Raw genomic sequence first — 17594 nt, forward strand, 5'->3', positions numbered from 1 at the left:
TCGGCCACAGACGCAGTGGAATCGCAAGATCTGCGATCTTTTGAAGTGCGCGTCGCTCTTGGAGGTGGTCATTTTTGCTTTTTACTTTGACGATTGCAAAACTTCGGAGCGTGTTAAAAAAATGCCACCTGGCAGGAAAAAAAGTGAGCTGCTTAGAAAACAAAAATATCGTTCTCCTCCTTCACGTCCGATGGTGCAGTGTGTCTGTGAGCGGAACAGAAGGTCTCGAAAGCAGCGTTTCAAACCATCGATAGTGGGCTAACGATGCTGAATGGGCATGGTACGGAAAGAGTTAATAGAGAGATTTAGAATAGGGGCCCCAAAGAAATAGCGTCGACACCACTGCGCATGCGTGAGACGCAAACTGCATTTGGTTTTGCGTCGGGCATGCTATTTCACCGATTAAGCGGGAGCCCCAAAAACTGCCCCAAAAGCTTTGCGTCAACAAACATGGCGGCATCCATCGAAGCAATGGCTCTCCGAGTACCAAACTGGGCTTGATTCATGGTAACGCGTGAAGTTCGTAAGCTAGGAGAAGTGACTGCGGTTATCGCGTTCTCTCAACTAACGTTTGTAATGAAGATTGATTCATTAGACGCCGCTGATCCCGAATTCTATTATCGATTTCATGGCTCGTAGGCCTAACGTGGATTAGCTTGGCTGGTCAAGGCACGTAAAGTTCGTTACTCAAAATAAAGCGCAACAAATCGCTTGCTGCTAATAGAATAACCTTTCAATTGTAATTAAACGCAAAACCATGAAAGTCAAAATTACTCTTCTTATCATAAAATGGTATAGTTTATTTTAATATTTATAATAGTTTTTCTTTGACACCGTAGTGGCGCTGCAAACGCAAGATGCTATTCGCAAACGCAAAGCCCTATTCTAAAACACTTCACTCCTGTATGCCCCAACGCTAACACCCGCAAAGCTCTTTGGGGCCCCAAACTTTTGGAGCCCCTATTCTAAAACTCTCTAATAAGAGTTAATAAGTGTACATCTCGATTCCTAGGAACCCAAGTTACTGATAACTTGCAACATTCTAGTTATGCAAGTAGGCTCTCGATCATGTGCAGCCCGATGTTTGCTTGCATAAAATTTTTAAGCATTAAACTTCGTTACATTTTTTGATATTCAATATTCATTTTTTTTTTCTTGATTTGATTCAATATTCAATTTGGAATCTACTGTTCGGCATTAGGACACCTCTAGATATTTCCATTGTATTCACCAAAGTATTTGCAAAATGTTTTTGTTTACATTCACTGGTTGATCTTTCAGCCACAGATAAAACTGCACAAAGGTGCAGGTAATCAGGGAGCCTCAGAAAATTTGCATTTAATAAATTGTCACTGATTGCCTTGTTAATCTTAATGGCATTTGCTGTGAAAGCATGACGTTATGTGACCTCATTTTTTGTTATTTTTCTTTCTTCCTCTCTCTAGGTTGATCTGACAGAACCCATCCTGTCTAGGTTTGATGTACTTTGTGTTGTGAGAGATCAAGTGGACCCTATTCAGGTGAGCAGACGAAACTCTCCCATTAGCTTATGGGTACCATAATGTCCGTCGTCTATGAAGCATACATGTGCTTAAACAGTCATTGACAAAAGGGTTGCCAGCTCCGACAACATATAATGATGACAGCTCGTTGGGTACCTGGGCATCGTTGAACAAACATAATGTAATCGTTGTTCTATGACAATCATACTTACATTTTTACTGAGTATTGTTTCCCAAGAAAATGTTCTGCGAATCATTTACTTTCTGTTTTTGTGTGTTTGGTACATAGCAATATTTTCTTTTTCTCTTTGCAGGATGAAAAGCTTGCTCGCTTTGTCATTGACAGCCATATTCGTCACCATCCAAATGCAAACGCTCAAGAAGATGCTGATGAGACAATGGAACAGGTTAGCTTGCTCCCTGTTTCCTGGCCATTTGTAGTGAAAGACGATGACGTTGAACACTGAAGGTTCTGCCTCGTAGACAAGACATTGGTTGAGAGCCTTGTCACGACATTGCTCAAGACGCACACAGTCGCACTTCACTCACACCTCAGGCGTGAGTTGTGCATTGCTGAGAATGTGATTTTGATGTCCCACTATCACATACAGTTGTCGACTGATAATTCGGACTCAATGGGACTCGCCGAAAAATCTGAATAACCAGGGGTCCAAAATATTGTATTGCCAGAAAATAAGTAATTTGATTTCACAAGTAGGCAAAAAGCTTGTCATCGCATTGCTGCGTGTACACCCTTGCAATTTTTTTACTTTATCGCACAAGCATCGATTGAACGGCATGTCAGCGTAGCAAGAAGCGGCGAGACCGGCAACAGTGTGCGCACGCAAAAGCAATTTCCAGTTCAAATGCCATCTGCTGTTCCGTTCACTTCACGAGTGCCTACTACAGCCTGTATTCATCTTTGGCAGATTTCCTAGTTTCTCATTCTGCTGAAATCCTCGGCTGTGAACACAGGTTGTAAACACGAATACAGTTGAACCCCGTTATAAGAGGCACGGATATAACGGACAATCGGGTATAATAGACACTATTCGCACACATGGTTGGCCGCCCTATCTCTCCCATTAATTAGACCTCTCTTGTAAGAGACACCGGATATAGAAGTCAATCGGTTGTAAAGGACAAGTTGTCCGTGAATTTTGGTCAATAACCTCGCTTGTAACAGACATTCTAACCTTACATGAATGCACCGCCGGCCACTGACTGCAGTTACGTCCGTTGTGGAAGCAAAAGGAAGCGACAGACATGCGCATAGTGGATCAGTCAGCAAAAAATAAAAAAAAATAAAAAAAAAACGGTTAAAAACCACTGCAATGGGAATGCTTCACTGAGAAGCACTTCAAGCTTACCGCCAAGCGTACATAGCGCGCAACTACGCACCACAGTGATCCGATCATAAAAGACGACGACACGCAAGCATGCTCCCGGTGCGCAAGCAACGAATCGGCTGTGACAAGACCGAAGGCCAGCGGCGCTTGGTCCTGTTCCCGCTAGATTAAGCGGGCCCGCTTTAAAAAAACCAGGCCTCAACGTCTGTCTGGTTTTTCCTCGGCCAGAGGTACGAGTGCGACTACGCGTGCAGGCACTTGAGCAGGGCAAACTCTCGGAATTGTTCGGTGACAACAAAACTAAGCCGCCGGCATGGCGGCGGGCGCGCACGGAAATACCGGAGAGTGGGAGATAAGGGGGTGGCGAGGGGAGTGTGTTTGCGGGGAGAGGCGTGGAAAAAAAAAAGAAAGATATGACCTCCAAGATATGCGCCGGCGCGCGCAAATCTCGGAGGTCATAGAAGAGCGAGTTTTGCTTTCTCGCTCGCCTAATAGATGGCGGTAATTGCCTCTGCCACCGAGTTTTTGGTCTGAGTATGTTTGAATACTGCTCACCCGTTACAAAGGGTACGGCCACAAGTTCAGTTCAGACCGAAGCGGCGGAGATTCCGAGGTAGCTTGAGTGAGCTAGAATCAGCAGAAAGCGTGACAATAGCCAAGTCAAAATAAAAACAAGCCGGTTGTCGTTATGGGCGACAATGGTCCGAGCAACAAATCTCGAAGGCTATGCTTTTAGAAATCGTCTATTTTACCCATCATTTTCACCATTTATACATCCCTGTATATTTTTTTATTTAGTTTCGTTATAATTTCTTGGTTTTGCGTCGCCCGGCAAGCCCGCAGGTGACCCGATTAACCCTGTCCATAGTGTATAGCCAAATCGGCATCGCCATCGCCCTATTGTTCCAATTTTTTTTCTTCGTGCGCTGTTGTGCGACTATCCATGTGCAACTGATCTTCACGTGCTTCTTCGACGCGGAGAGCCGTTGCCTGCCTGTCACCGCATCAGTATGGAGAACAGCTCTGTCAAGCGCCGTACTTTCCTGACCGTCGCAAAAAAGTTGGACATCATTATGGATATAAAGTGCGGAATGAAGCAAGCTGACGCCGCCAGGAAATTTGGGTTGTCCAGGAAGACAGTCGGCGGGATTTGGACCCAACGAGAGAAGCTGTTAAAAGAAGCGCCAACCGGAGCAAGCAGATCGAAACTGCGTAAGTCATCTCATCCTGACTTAGAAAAAGCGCTTCTTCTGTGGATACAGGATGCGAGGAGCAAGAACATACCGCTAAGCGGACCTTTGGTTTAAGCCAGAGCCAGGCAGCTTGCGTTTGGCCTTGGCATTGAGTTTAAGGCCAGTCAAGGATGGTTCGACCGCTTCAAGCGTAGGCATGGAATCAGCTACAAAGCTGTTTGCGGCGAAAGCAAAGCTGCCGACGAAAATGCCGTAAGGCAGTGGAAAGACGGGACATTGCCGACATTGCTGAGAGGAAGGAAGGCTTGCGATGTCTTCAACCTGGATGAGTCAGGAATCTTTTTCAAGATGCTTCCTGGAAAAACGTTTTGCCTTGCTGGCCAAGATTGCAGTGGAGGCAAAAGGTCAAAAGACCGTATTACAGCCATGTTCTGTACTAATATGGACGGAACTGAAAAAGAAAAAGTTCTGGTTATTGGCAAGTCCAAAAAACCACGCTGCCTAAAGAACTACTCTATCAATGTAGAGTACACTGCAAATAAGGCCGCATGGATGACAGCTGAGATTTTCAACAAATGGCTTACTAGTTTTGATCAGAAGATGGCAATGAAAAACAGAAAAATTCTGATGTTTCTAGACAGCTGTTCAGCACACATGAAAGCCCCGCCATTGAAAGCTGTCGAGCTGAGCTACTTCCCACCTGGCTGCACGTCTTTGCTACAACCTCTGGATCAAGGGGTCATAAGAGCTGTTAAAGCAAAGTACAGAGAACGGCTTGTTCAGCGGCTGCTGTTTGATATGCTGCAGAAGCGGGAAACAGTAATCAACTTGAGGACAGCAATTACAATGCTGTATGGCTCCTGGAACGACGTTAAGAGCAGCACTGTGAGAGGGTGCTTCCGTAAAGCAGGTTTTAATCTGCAGCAGGAAGACACAGAAGAGGACACTGCAGATGACGACATTGATTATGTAGATGAGCCAGAATCTTGGCCAATCATTCAGAGAAACTTTAATGAGTCGGGCACATTTCAAGGCTTTGTTGAAGTGGATGACAGTCTTGCTGTTACAGAAGACCTCTGTGATGAGAATATAATCAGGATGGTGCAGGAAGATGAGAAAAGTGAAGACAGTGCCACAGATGTGTCTGACAACGAAAGTGATTGTGCAGCACCAATGACTTCTGGGGAGGTAATGACAGTACTTGGCCGAGTTCGTCAGCACATACAGCTTTGGACCAGTGATCGTGAAGGATCTCTCAGCCTTGTCACCAAGCTGGAAGAAGCTGTTCTGAAGAACACCGTCAATGCAGCCATGAAGCAAACCAAGCTTGAGAACTATTTCACCTGTACTAACAAAGTTTAACAACAAATGTCACATAATAAATCTTTTTTCAACATGTTATAGCCTTCTTTTGTGCTTGTTTTAATTGTACGGTGCCAATATCGAAATAAGGGCGGGTTAGAAAATGAGAACTTGGTACCCTGCTTATAAGAGACCTCTCATATAAGAGACACAAACTGCTCCCCGGTACGTGTCTCTTATAAAGGGGTTCAACTGTACCGTATTTACTCCATTCCGATGCGCACCCCCCCCCCCCCCCCCCACACCTTCTTGAAAATAATGCTTGCTCAATTGTATGGGTTCAGAGTAAGAAAACAATGTGTACCCAAATCAAACGTGCACAAAATAAAGCTTCATCAGATGAGAGCTTGATCAACACCTAGAAGTATAGCGTTACATGATCGATGGCCAAGGTGAGCAGTGATGTCATAGTACGTTACCTGTGTAATTTACTTTCGTAGAATGTAAGTTTATTCACACTTAATGACCACCATTGTCACTGTCAGAAAGCACTTTACCATTGTCTACAGACCATAACATGCTGTCCTCCATACAGTCCATTTCATTTGATATTCGGCACTCATGGAACAACTTTGCAACCAGAGTAAATGAGATGGTGGCATCCACTTCTACTAACAACTTCACTATTTCGCTCTGCAAAGAATCCAAGTCTCCCGAATGCCAAAAACTTAATACATCTCTCTTGTTACTAAATGTAAAATTACTTCATTTTCTTTAATAAGCTTTCATAATAAAAGCTGCACATCGCCATTGCTAACCTATATGAAAACGTTTGTCAATGACAGTGGCAATGATGCTGGCTCTGACCGTATGTGAAAGCCGTGAACACGGTTTCGGTTTCATAGTCATAACGCGCAGGCAAATTTTAGTACCATTTTCTCCAAAAAAGTGTGTATGTTAGTATGGAATGCGATATGTGTGTGGTCATATACTGCAGGACAACCAAAGTCAACGTGAGGAGAGCGGTGACACGGGCCCCGAGAAGATCCCGCAGGATCTTTTGCAGAAGTACATCCTGTACGCTCGTGAGAAGGTGCACCCCAAGCTCCACCAGATGGACCAGGACAAGGTGGCTCGAATGTACAGTGAACTGAGAAGAGAATCCATGGTGAGCTGTCTCCTGTTTTTGCACCTTTTATCTCCTTTTTCGCTTTGTACAGTCCATCACAAAAGTGTAAAGACCACTTACACTCGTCGTCTTAGCTTGCTAGATTAAGGCTTGCATTGGGGCTAGTTGGAATATGCAGCGCTGCTTTATAAGTACAAGTAGCTTGTTAGTTCTTGTGGGCAGTGCACTTGCCGTCTGTCAGCTGCTGTGAGGCTGCTTCAACCACCATAGCATGAATGACATGAGCTGATTTCTCTGGTTACGAGACTGGTAGCCTTTACACTTTCGCGCCAAGTTGTACGTTTTTCTCTACATACTGGTTTACGTGTTTACAAGGTTTTCGTAGTTTCGGGGCTTACCTTTTGCTCAAACCTTTGCCAGTATCCTGCTGTCACTGAATGAAGCAGTGCCAATGGTGCTCTGTTGCTATGGGCACACTTTGATTTGTAGAGTTTATGGCAATCGTGCATTAGTTCCTTATTACAGGCTCGGCTGTGGTGCATCAATAGTTTCTCATATCTAAGTGTTGTCGTTTTGTTGACATTCATTTCAACATCCCATCACCAAACTCTATCCTTACATAGCAACACTCGCAGATTTACGCGTACTGTTCTTAGCCCTAAAAGGCTAATGCATCCACTTACTCGTTCAAGTTAAGAGTCCCCATGATAAAAGTTGGCGTACAACCGCCAGGCAGCCCCGCTGGTACTCTTACACGATCACTTGTTTTTTCTCGTCTGCTTTACCAGGCCACAGGAAGTGTGCCAATCACGGTGCGACACATCGAGTCAATGATCCGTCTGGCCGAAGCACACGCGCGCTTGCACCTGCGTGAGCATGTGCTCGAGGAGGACGTGAACATGGCTATCCGCGTCATGCTCGAGAGCTTCATCAACACCCAGAAGTACAGCGTCATGCGATCCATGGCCAAGGTGAGCAGTGATGTCATAGTACGAGGTGTGCGCAGAATGTGACAGTAAAGTACACCGTGCAGCAAGAGATGAAACGAGGATTGATGCTTGATAGTCTGTTGTAATGTCAGATTTTTTTTTTTTTTTTCCCTACTTTTCCCACTTTGTTCTTGTGCCTCCTTTGCAGAGTGGTCTTGGTAAGGAAAAAGGAACTATTTCATGATTTAAAGAAAATTTCGATGGACATTAGTCTGAATTTATCCATGTTCCCACAGTTCTTGCACCTTGTCCCTAGTTTCATGGTAACATGACACCTTGTTAACTCTCCGGCATGCTTCTCTTAATGTTGTGTTGCATTGCCATAATATTAAGCATTCGTGATTACTAACCAAAGCAGCAAAGAATTGAGCAGCAGTGAGATGTACTAATTTACTGTCTAGTAGATATCTTTAGTGTGCAACAGTCTTGACTTTGTATGAACGTTTTGTCACATACTATCACAGAACCACTCACATATTAAGTTGTCAGCTTGTTCACTGATAATGCCTTATACAGGTACATAGATAAATCAAGATTTCATAACCTTGTATTGCATGTTTTCTTTATTACAAATTTATTTCACGCACCAAAAACAATGGCAGTGTAGTGTAGCTGTGCTATAAGAAAAGGCTTCCGGTGGATCAACTGGCCAGTGATGCATAACGTGCTTGTGCAAATGGTTCTGACACACTCTGCTGAGAAAATGAGTATTTTAGATGTTTATCAGGTTGTATAGGTCAAAATTCGGCTAAACTCTGGGCCTGTGTAATTGTAAGGATTCTTTTTGCTCGATTGTAGTATTTTTTTTAACCATCCACCACTTGCAGTCGGCTAGTGCAGGTGATAACATAGGCTGAGCACCACTCAGACTACTGACGACGCCTGAAAATGAAAGGAATTGGAACGGAATACTCACATTATCTCTGACCTGGTTGGCTTGGTAAAGAATAGCTCGTTATTGCCGATGATTGTGCCACCATTAGGGGCCACTGCGACAACTGCACCAGGAACCATTGAGCATATTCTGGTAGAATGTTAGAGTATCCATCCAGCCATAAGGGTGCAACTAATTGGCCTTCCAGATGTGTTAGGTTCTAAGGACAGTAAAAGGGAACAGTCTGTCATCAAGACAAGTAAGACATGGCTGGAAGATCGGAATGAAGCTGACCTTCTATTTTGGATAAAGTAGGTTAGTCTGTAAAGATAATTAACTATTTGTAAACACCAGGCACATGAAAACAGTGAGCTTGGTAGCACATATCACTGCTTTTCTTTTCGAAAGGAATGCTCATATCATCACAATTATCATCACTGTTCGTTTTGTTTTTTGCAGACATTCCAGAGGTACCTGAGCTTCAAGAAGGACAACAACGAACTGCTGCTGTTTGTGCTGAAGCAGCTGGTTCAGGAACAGATCAACTTCACGCGGAGTCGTTACGGCACCGAGCCAGAAGTTGTTGAAATCTCTGAGAAGGACTTGCAAGAAAAGGTGCACTTATTTTTGAGATCTCTTTTCCTAAATACTGTCGTTTTAGCTAAATGTTCAACTAAAAGTCATTTTATGTGAACAAATCGAATTTCAGTGATTGCCGAAGCTATAGTAATGAAACATTGGAGCAAAATGTGGCCAGCAAGCAGCAACTGTTGGTTACATTTATAATCGCAGCCTTCATATATTGGTTTAACACTTTCCTGTCCATGGGAAAAGCAGCAGTTTTTGGGTAGTCCAGTAAGCACTTTTCCTATCAGAGAGCATGCTTGATACTAAAGTGTATAGTATGAAATTGTAAAGGAAGAAATTTTCTTTCCGATGGTACTACTACCACACGACATGTTTGTTTAAAAGAATTTGAAAAAAGAAAAAGTAAACATCAAACAAAAATATTGTATAAAAAAAGTTATTTAAAAATGTCATTGTTGTTTTGCACAAAAAAAAAACTCAATAAAAAATATTCTGAATATGCATTTACAATGCAAAGGACCTGTGGAATATTCCAGCAAATATCAACTTTCTATGTAAAGTATTTTTTTATATATACAGTGGGATCTTGATACGATTCTGCATAATACGTTTTTCGGTATAATGCGTTTCTTTTACTTTTCCCGATAATATGATTTGTTTGGATCATATGTTGGATAATACGATCTCAGATGATATGCTTTATTTTCCAGTTCCCGTGATGATCGTGTCAACGAGATTCCATTGCATAAGAAAACGTTGGCCCTAGTGATTAGCCCTAACGCAGTGCTGAGGTCGATTCTCGACTGCCTTATGGCACACTACTCAACTTCCTGCTCAGCTGTGGGCAAATAATCGTGACCTAAGAATGTTAACACCCTGCAGATAAGAACCGTGACCTTTAGAACACACAAAATAGCTTTCTATCAGCACACGGCAGCTTTGAAATGGTTCGGAGAAAGCAAAACTTCGTGTGTTCCCATTCTGTGTTCAAAAATTTCTATGCAGATGCATCAGAACCGTTAGAATCGGTATTCACACATCCCTATTGATAAGGAAACAGAAAGCACAAAATAACAGTTGTGCTTTGAGAGGTGTTCTGGGAGGTGTTTTGGAAGCCACTTTATTGCCATTGTAATTTTTTGTGATTTCTCATTTGGCATCCGTAGGCAGTAGTGCAGTGTACAATTTTGCTTCCGTGCCAAGTTGTGCTAACAGTTTTTTTTGGCAGTTCAGAAGGCACTGAGTGCGTAATGTTGGATAGTAATTGACACCAACTGTTATTTGTGCTTATGCTGATTCCCACGAATTCCAGGCTCATCAGTTGAACATCACCAACCTCACGCCGTTCTTCAAAAGCGACCTCTTCAGCTCTCACCACTTCACGCACGATGCCAGGCGTCACCTTGTCATTCTGACATTCTAAGCGCGATGACCGTCCAGAAGTGCTCAAAGACAACCTGTATGTAAGTTGAACCTGCTGAAAACTGCACCATAACTGTGGCAGCAGCTGAATGTCATTTTGTGTGTACAACTCCTTTTGAATCCATTTTGAAAGTCCTTTGCATGCTCCTACCTGAGCACATGGGAATGTAGAAATTGGGCGCAGAATCTGCTACACAGAATTGAATGATGTTTGATTCATTTAACCCTTTCTGTGTTGGGTTTCTTTAGAGGTGATGCACCTCCATCGTCAGGTTTTTTTCCTTGGATAGTATAAAATTAACACAATGGTTTAATTTTGGTTATGCAACATGGAAAAAACATTGCACTGATAGCAAATGGCTCTCTTAGTATGGTCCTCACATTCCTATCTAATGTCAGCGTCATGGTGGGACAGAAACGCGAAAACATACTGGTACGTCAGGGACACTTAAAGGGTTATTAAAAGTGACTCTTTAAATATACCCACTGTAGGCAGCAAATTTTATTATTGAGGCCGATCAGTTTTTTTGCAATAATTGTTGAAGATAGCTAAATTTCAGAAAACTGAAAGCATCAATTTTTCAACTCTCTAACTCTAGAATTAAAAAAAAAATTATTTAAACTGGAAATACTGAGACAAAACAGACAATGAGAGCATTTGTGTTTAACATGTAACTGAGCAGGAACATCAGATTTAGCTTCAAACTAAAGCCTCCTCTTAAGTAACTTTACAGATGAGTTACAAGAAGAGTTACATATTTTGAAAATGTCAGTCTTAGAAATGTGATGTTTTCGCGATCTTGGCACAGTTGTACGAAGTGACAGTTAATGAAACCAGACAACGCATAGGGGAAGTTCACTGTTATGTTTAATTGAAATGTAGAAATGTTAATGTAAAGGAAAATTAAGCTCGACAAAAAGATCACTTTTGCCACAGGCCGGAGCCGAACCCACATTTCCGCATTGTGCATATGGTGCTCTAACTATAACCCGACAGCACCTTACGGCGGCACAGGTAGCAAACAGGACTGGGATTGTGTTTCGCTTTAAACACATTCTTTATTTCCATGCTTCATGAAACTCTAGACAACCAAATAACTGTACATCAGCAAAGCTCGTGAATTACTCTTCAGAAACGTACATGGCAGCACTTGCCTTTGGATAGACAAGCTTTTGAAAGGCACTTTGAACAAATACCAAGCAGAATAACCATCCTTGTGTATTTGGTGAAACAGGCCTCCAGCTTTTATTTATTCGCTTTTTGTACCTTCCAGCTCCGTTTATTCAGTTGTTGCGGTGAAGATACCGATGTGAGCAAAGCGTTTCTACGTACATGTGGTGATGTTTTATCATAACACTGGAAAGCAGCATAACCTTCTCGCTGCCTTTGTATTCATGTAAATAGGTGATGATCAAACTTGAAACACGGATCAGTGTTTCAATGACTAGCTGTTCTCATTAGTGCTGAGCAAAATTGCTTACCATTTATGTACAAGCTAATAAAAATTGAGGAAACCTTGAGTGCGGATACATCATTATGTAGAATGACAGCACTGTAAAAATCGAGAAACAGTTGGAGGCTACGGTGTGAAGAGGCGAGAAAGGAGTAATTGGCTTTGTGGTGTGGCTGTTCAGTACCTTTCATGGTCTCATCACTGTTGGCTGAGTTTCTTCGTAGTTTGGCTTGAACGTTGGTTGCTGGACTACTACATTGAAAGTGGTCTTGAAGGTTTCTCTCGGCAAAAGAGAAGTTTTCACTCCTGTAAATGCATTGTCTGACAATCCTTTGGCCCAACAATGGCCGTCCTCCACTCTGTTCACGTTCATAAAAATCTGCAGCTTCAACATGCGCAGTAACAGCTTCAATGTAGGCAAAAGCAGCTGTGTGTATATATAGGACGTCTTGTTTTAATCTCAACAGAATTCTTTAAAATCTCTTACGAGCACAATTCTATCGCCTGAGCTGGATTACTCGTAGCGGTGTATGTTACTTATGCAAAAAGTGAAAATACATTGAATAATTGATCAAGTTTCATTAATTAACTGTTTATCTAATCCCTTTCCACACCTACGGAAATTTATGAATTGGAGTCGATGAGTTTGCAGGGCATAAACTCTTGGCAGGCATTCTGAGGCTGACACCAGTTTCGCGATATGCCTTCAGTATTGTGTGACGAAATGCCTTGATGTGCCTTGATGTTAGAAAATTAGGTTGCTCAACAGTACATTTTGCTGAAAGTGTGAAGGTGCTTATCTTAATGCTGGTGATAGCGTTAAAATTTGTATCAACTGTCGTGTTTTGAGAACTTGCCGACTTCTATTCGTAAATTGTAATATGTACCTTAAAGGGAATGCAGTCAACGACCCATTTTCCGGACGCCCGATTTTTCGGACATGCTCGATAATTCGGACGCCTTTGTGGCACTGCCACCTACCACGTAGAGTAATCTGTAAGAAAGTCTGAAATTTCGGACATTAGAACCCTTCGCCATCCAATTTTTCGGACTTTTTGCCGTGACCACAGGTCCAAAATGGCATTAATTGAAGCCACCACCGCTGCCATTTTGATTATATTACCAGCTTGAACTGGCGCTTTTGCACACACATCCTCGGGAAGCTGAAGCCACCACCAAGGCAACGCTAGGCCTAGCTGTTTCGACGTTTGCTACCAAGCTTCTTGCTGTTCGGTGCCGCGTTTTTCATTGAAAGAATTCGCTCCTGTCAGCAATGGTGATGACTCCGTCTTTGTAAGCCTCGCCAATGGCTTCGAAGCTCTGAAAGCACGACACGTTGCATAATGGCGGTTTCTGAAAGTAAGTTTCGCCTCAATACAGCAGTGTTTCGCGGCGAAGCAAACCGGAGTATTGCGGTGAAGCATACCAAGAGTGGGAAGGAGCAATTGTCACGGGACAGAGTATGTATTCCTTAATTATACACGCGTGCACCCGCCATCTCCTGTTTCAGTACTAGTGCCGATACGCCTAATAAGTGTACTGGCAGCCTTTAAGAGCTATTTCGGACGTGTCTGTGGCGATTTGAGCTCTTGGGGACAGTAAAAGGCATGCATTCTCATTTTTTCGGACTGCCTGATTTTTTGGAAGGTTTCGCGACCCCTAGGGAGTCCAAAAAATTGGACGTTGACTGTAATTATAAAGGTAATTGGGGAAAATTCTTAATTTAATACTGCGCTTGTCTTCGTCATTTCTTGTCCTCATCCCGATGTGCTCTGTTAATTCACAGTAATTTTTAATTTGCCATTTAAGCAATGTGATTTCTCATTTCATGTAATGCCCGTCTGTTTGAGTAATCCAGGAGCAGAATTCAGTAATCCAAGGAGTAGAATTGTGCTATCTGCAACAAGCAACGTTTTAAAATTCTGTTAAGGTTAAAGCGAAACGACTGGTATAATGGTAGCCTTAGCATAATTAAACCTCAAAAAAACATAAAATGCAAATGTAACAACATTATTATTCAGCATTTCTTTGCACCAGCTGTGAATAGAAACCATTTCATCCTCGAAAAACAAAAATGATTATCTCAAGCACGACATCCCTTGTGACACGCGTGGTGTATATGAGTTCTCTTCTACCCGTGTTAGTTCACAACCTTCATTGTGATTTTGGACCAAAACGCCTGCCCGTTATACATCTGTATCGTTTGTTCTCGCTCATACATTGTGAGACCTGCAGCGGTGACGAGGCAAGTTTCATAGGGTTTTAGTCAATATTTGAGAGCCAGGCCGCGAACCCTGAGGTGACGAACAGTCTTCACGGTCGTTGTCGTCAATCCAGGGGTGAAACGATGAGGGCTCGTAGTTTCTATGCGGCGAATTGCCATTGATGTAGGCGGGTCGGCTGACGATGAGCTCGACGACATCTCCCGCAGAAGCCATGAGAGGGACAGTCAGGCAGCAGTCGTAGTCGTGCGTCTTGGTTTCGTTCACCTGAAAAGAGAATTTGAAGTGGTTGCTGAAGGGAGTGTTTATGTTCACAGAAGATTTATGTAAAAGGTTTGCTTGGCTTATCTTCTTGTAGTACTGGAGTTTTTTGCATATGAAGCATTGGCACTCTTCCGACACATGCGCTACTTTCTGTGAGCAGAGTCTGACTATTCAGAGCTAGAATCGTGCTAATTCTTTAGTATTTGAATTGTACAATACGGCCAAAATGTAGTGTAAGGCCTGAAGGTACTTTAAATGGCTTTACGAATGTACTCTCTTTTTATTTTCATTTTTTCACTTCTTTCTACCTTTTTTTCCCATATTTGCTGCTTTGTGTGAAGAGAGATGTTTGGCTTAGATCTGTAGTAAGTGCGTTTCTGTGATCATTTTTCAGTACGCCAATTTCTAATGTTCTGTAACCACTTTTGGTTGTCAAAATTATGTTACCGTTGAACCCACTAATAACAATATTAAGGTGCCAAGAAAATCCCATTGTCATAACCGATAATTGTTGTAACGGGCTGAATGAAAGAAAGCAAAGGGGACAAATATCCAAACATTTTAATCAAGACAGAGAGAACAGCTCAACCCACTTATAGCATCACTGGTTTTAACAATACTCAGATGCAAGAATGATCAGCTCAAGCACTGTGAACTTTTGTGCGTGTTATATGGTAAAATGAACCACTTACTACAATGTTCCCATGCTGCATTACTGGCTAAAACAGTTTAATCTGGCTACTGGGTGTCTGCTGGGAAAAAGAAAGGGTATGCCAAATCCAGGTGCATCAGCTACTCATTGTTATATCCAATATACTGTCAAAGCGGGTAACATCATAAGTGGGTTTGAGTGTACTTGAATACTGTGCTTGCCCTGGGAAGTAAAATATTCACATTAACTGGAAGTACTGTATCAATTAGGAATTAACAATAAAACGCACTAAAAACATAGCAGGCCAAGTAAACTGTAGAGGTATGTTGTAATTAAATGGAAGTGTGGTTTGCTCTATTAATATAAGGGCGGCACAGCTTATGCTTCACCTTAGCATGATCATAGCTTTAGAAACACACCTGTAGGATCCTGTCGAAAGGTTTGAGTATTCCACTCATGTCGGCAGGTCCACCCGGTCGGATCCGGTTGACATAGACACCCTTTTCATACAGGCCATCGGATACGCTGAAGCCGAAGTCCTCGTAGACTTTGTCCTTGAAGAGCGTGACTCTGTGCACCTCAATGGGAATGGGCGCGGTCATGCGACCACCGTAGTTGGGATAAGGTGTCACGGAACCATCGTGGCGCTGTCCGTCATGTTGCACTTCGTACGGGGACAGCGTGAACGGCGCTTGCTCGTGGTCAACAGCCTGGAACTCGCACTCCGTCGACGTGTCGTCGGACTGAAGTCGAGACTGGAACCCGTAGAGGTCGTCGTACTGAAGGTTTTCTGGGTTCGGGAGGTGCATGTCTGGGTGCGGCAGGGGTGCAATGGAAGGCAAGCTTCCCATGATGCTGCGCTCGATCTGCCGTAGCAGCTTGGATTGTCCGCACGTTTCGAGGTCTTCGAGAACCTTTGACCAGTCTGCAGAGCCGCTGTCTGATGCTGCCGAGTGGTTGCTTGTCTGGATGAACGCCTGAGGGTTTGCTGTGCTTGGGCCAGGAGCTGCGAGGTTTGGTGGTGGTCGGTGACCCCAGACCTCTCTCTCCCAAGACTTGAGCTCAGCAGAAACGTTTGGGCAGGGACTGTTGCGGAGGAGACGGCTGGGCCGCAGTTGTTGGAACAGTCTGCATATTGAAAGAAAATGGTGGAAATCGTCATATACGCACTTGCACTTGAAAGTTACTGGGCATCTTGCTGCATTATGTTAAAGGTTGCCTTGGTACAAAAAAGCATAATTTTGAGCAAGTCAGTGGGAACTGTTTCAAATGTCTTTCTTTTTTATCATAAGGTGGGGATGTTCCAGCTTATTGCAGATCGAATGAGACTCCTTCAAAACTATCTAACCAGTTAGGTTAGGCCATCAATTATAATGATTACTCACGTCGGTGCCAGTGTGGTACATGTTTTTTTTAATGTGCACCAGGTGTACTGGTACTTGTGCCATACAGAGACAGTAGTTAGCAATGGCAGCTGAGTTGAAGATTGCTCCGAAGGCCCTCGTAATAGGCTGTGCCTGGCCTTTAAAAAAGCCTAGAGCTTCAGATTTCAGCGTGGTAGTCGCAGGGTTTGACTTCGTGCAATGTTTCTCTGATGGGGTAGATAAAAGACAGGACTGGGCCACAGCGCGAAATGAAAGATGTTTTTGATCCTGCTCAGGAGCGTTGTTCGCAATTACAAACATAAGTTCTTTTATCCTTTGCTATGATTCGTGTTCTTTATTTATGCCATGCGAATGGATCTGCAACGTCACGGGCTCTCATCAATTCCTCAACTTAATTTAACTCTCAATAAGACGTCAACTGGGGCTATTTGGTACATGATTAAGTTTACGTTGCTGTATTCCGTACCAACACCAATACAAGGACAAACAACTGCGCATCTGTCTATCGTTCGCAAGCGTACACCAAATATATAAAGCAGGAAGAAGTCACATTGGAAAAGAAAAAGGTGCATAAAAAGAGATAAAAGGCAGTCATATCAGCACTTCTACTTCCTCAATGACAAGAATGGCTTTATCTAGTTCTTGTCAATGGATTCGAAAGCTGCTTCTCGCAGGCCCACTGGAGGTGTGCTCACATCTTCAGTGGTCCTTCTTGGTGTTGTATTACATGCGGGAACCAACACAGTAAACAGAGTCGTGCAGTTTTTATCATAGCCTACTGTACCTGCTTCCCGACGACTGAGATCAGGTGTCGGAGGTGGCAAGACCTTATTCTGGATTGGCGCAGATCCGTTGGCAATCGCAGCTGCAGCCGCAGCAGCCTCAAGTCCGCCATAGCTGTCCCATGACTCGACAGCACTGTCGACGCTTGGGATAGGGGTGGCGTACAGGTTCAGGAAGCCGCTGGGCTCGGGCTGAAACGTGGAGGGGTGAGGCTCTTTGGCACTTGGTGTCGGCGTTGCCACCAAGCTTCTGCGAAGCGCCGGGCTCACCTCTTTGGGCCGTTCGATCCGGTGTGCATCCAGACCTGGAAAGGTCGGCCAGCTCACTACAAGTTGTGTGCTTTATACATACCAATTGAAATTCACGCACACACACACATAAAACCATTCACCTCTGCCATGTTCTCAAGTACTAAGACATATTCAAGGTGCTCAACAAGTTTACCGAAAGGTCCCCAGAGCTGCTGTTCTGTTAGCTAGATATGCG

The 17594-nt window shown here is 43.4% G+C and overlaps 3 protein-coding genes across 6 annotated transcripts in view; 2 read left to right on the forward strand and 1 right to left on the reverse strand.

Annotated features, from left to right (window-relative positions):
- The window catches only part of LOC119466528 (DNA replication licensing factor mcm2), a 44589-nt gene that overhangs the window by 17417 nt on the left and 9578 nt on the right, over positions 1-17594 (forward strand). For 2 of the 3 annotated variants that reach the window (XM_049656796.1, XM_037727053.2), the window contains exons 13-18: positions 1446-1520; positions 1817-1909; positions 6344-6514; positions 7264-7446; positions 8798-8953; positions 10239-10389. In XM_049656796.1, coding sequence (XP_049512753.1) covers positions 1446-1520; positions 1817-1909; positions 6344-6514; positions 7264-7446; positions 8798-8953; positions 10239-10349 — 789 coding nt within the window. In that variant the 3' untranslated portion in view covers positions 10350-10389. Of the gene's footprint in view, positions 1-1445; positions 1521-1816; positions 1910-6343; positions 6515-7263; positions 7447-8797; positions 8954-10238; positions 10394-17594 lie in introns of all 3 variants that reach the window. The other variant, XM_049656795.1, reaches the window with a different exon arrangement.
- On the forward strand, positions 2493-5597 carry LOC125940532 (tigger transposable element-derived protein 6-like). Of its 2 annotated transcripts, none has more exons than XM_049656811.1 (2): positions 2493-4304; positions 4344-5597. In XM_049656811.1, exon 2 carries the CDS (start codon positions 4393-4395, stop codon positions 5404-5406), a length of 1014 nt encoding a protein of 337 aa, XP_049512768.1. In that variant the 5' UTR covers positions 2493-4304; positions 4344-4392; the 3' UTR covers positions 5407-5597. The 2 variants fall into 2 exon arrangements, with proteins under 2 accessions (XP_049512768.1, XP_049512767.1); XM_049656810.1 differs by having other exon boundaries at positions 3248-3320; positions 3457-5597.
- The window catches only part of LOC119466529 (glutamate receptor-interacting protein 2-like), a 69005-nt gene continuing 62808 nt past the window's right edge, over positions 11398-17594 (reverse strand). The window contains 4 exon segments of the mRNA XM_049656817.1: positions 11398-14291; positions 15360-16026; positions 17076-17299; positions 17378-17412. Of these exon segments, the coding sequence (XP_049512774.1) occupies positions 14055-14291; positions 15360-16026; positions 17076-17299; positions 17378-17412 (1163 nt within the window). The 3' untranslated portion in view covers positions 11398-14054.

Source organism: Dermacentor silvarum, chromosome 10 (genome assembly GCF_013339745.2).
Source record: "Dermacentor silvarum isolate Dsil-2018 chromosome 10, BIME_Dsil_1.4, whole genome shotgun sequence".
Lineage (NCBI taxonomy): Eukaryota > Metazoa > Arthropoda > Arachnida > Ixodida > Ixodidae > Dermacentor > Dermacentor silvarum.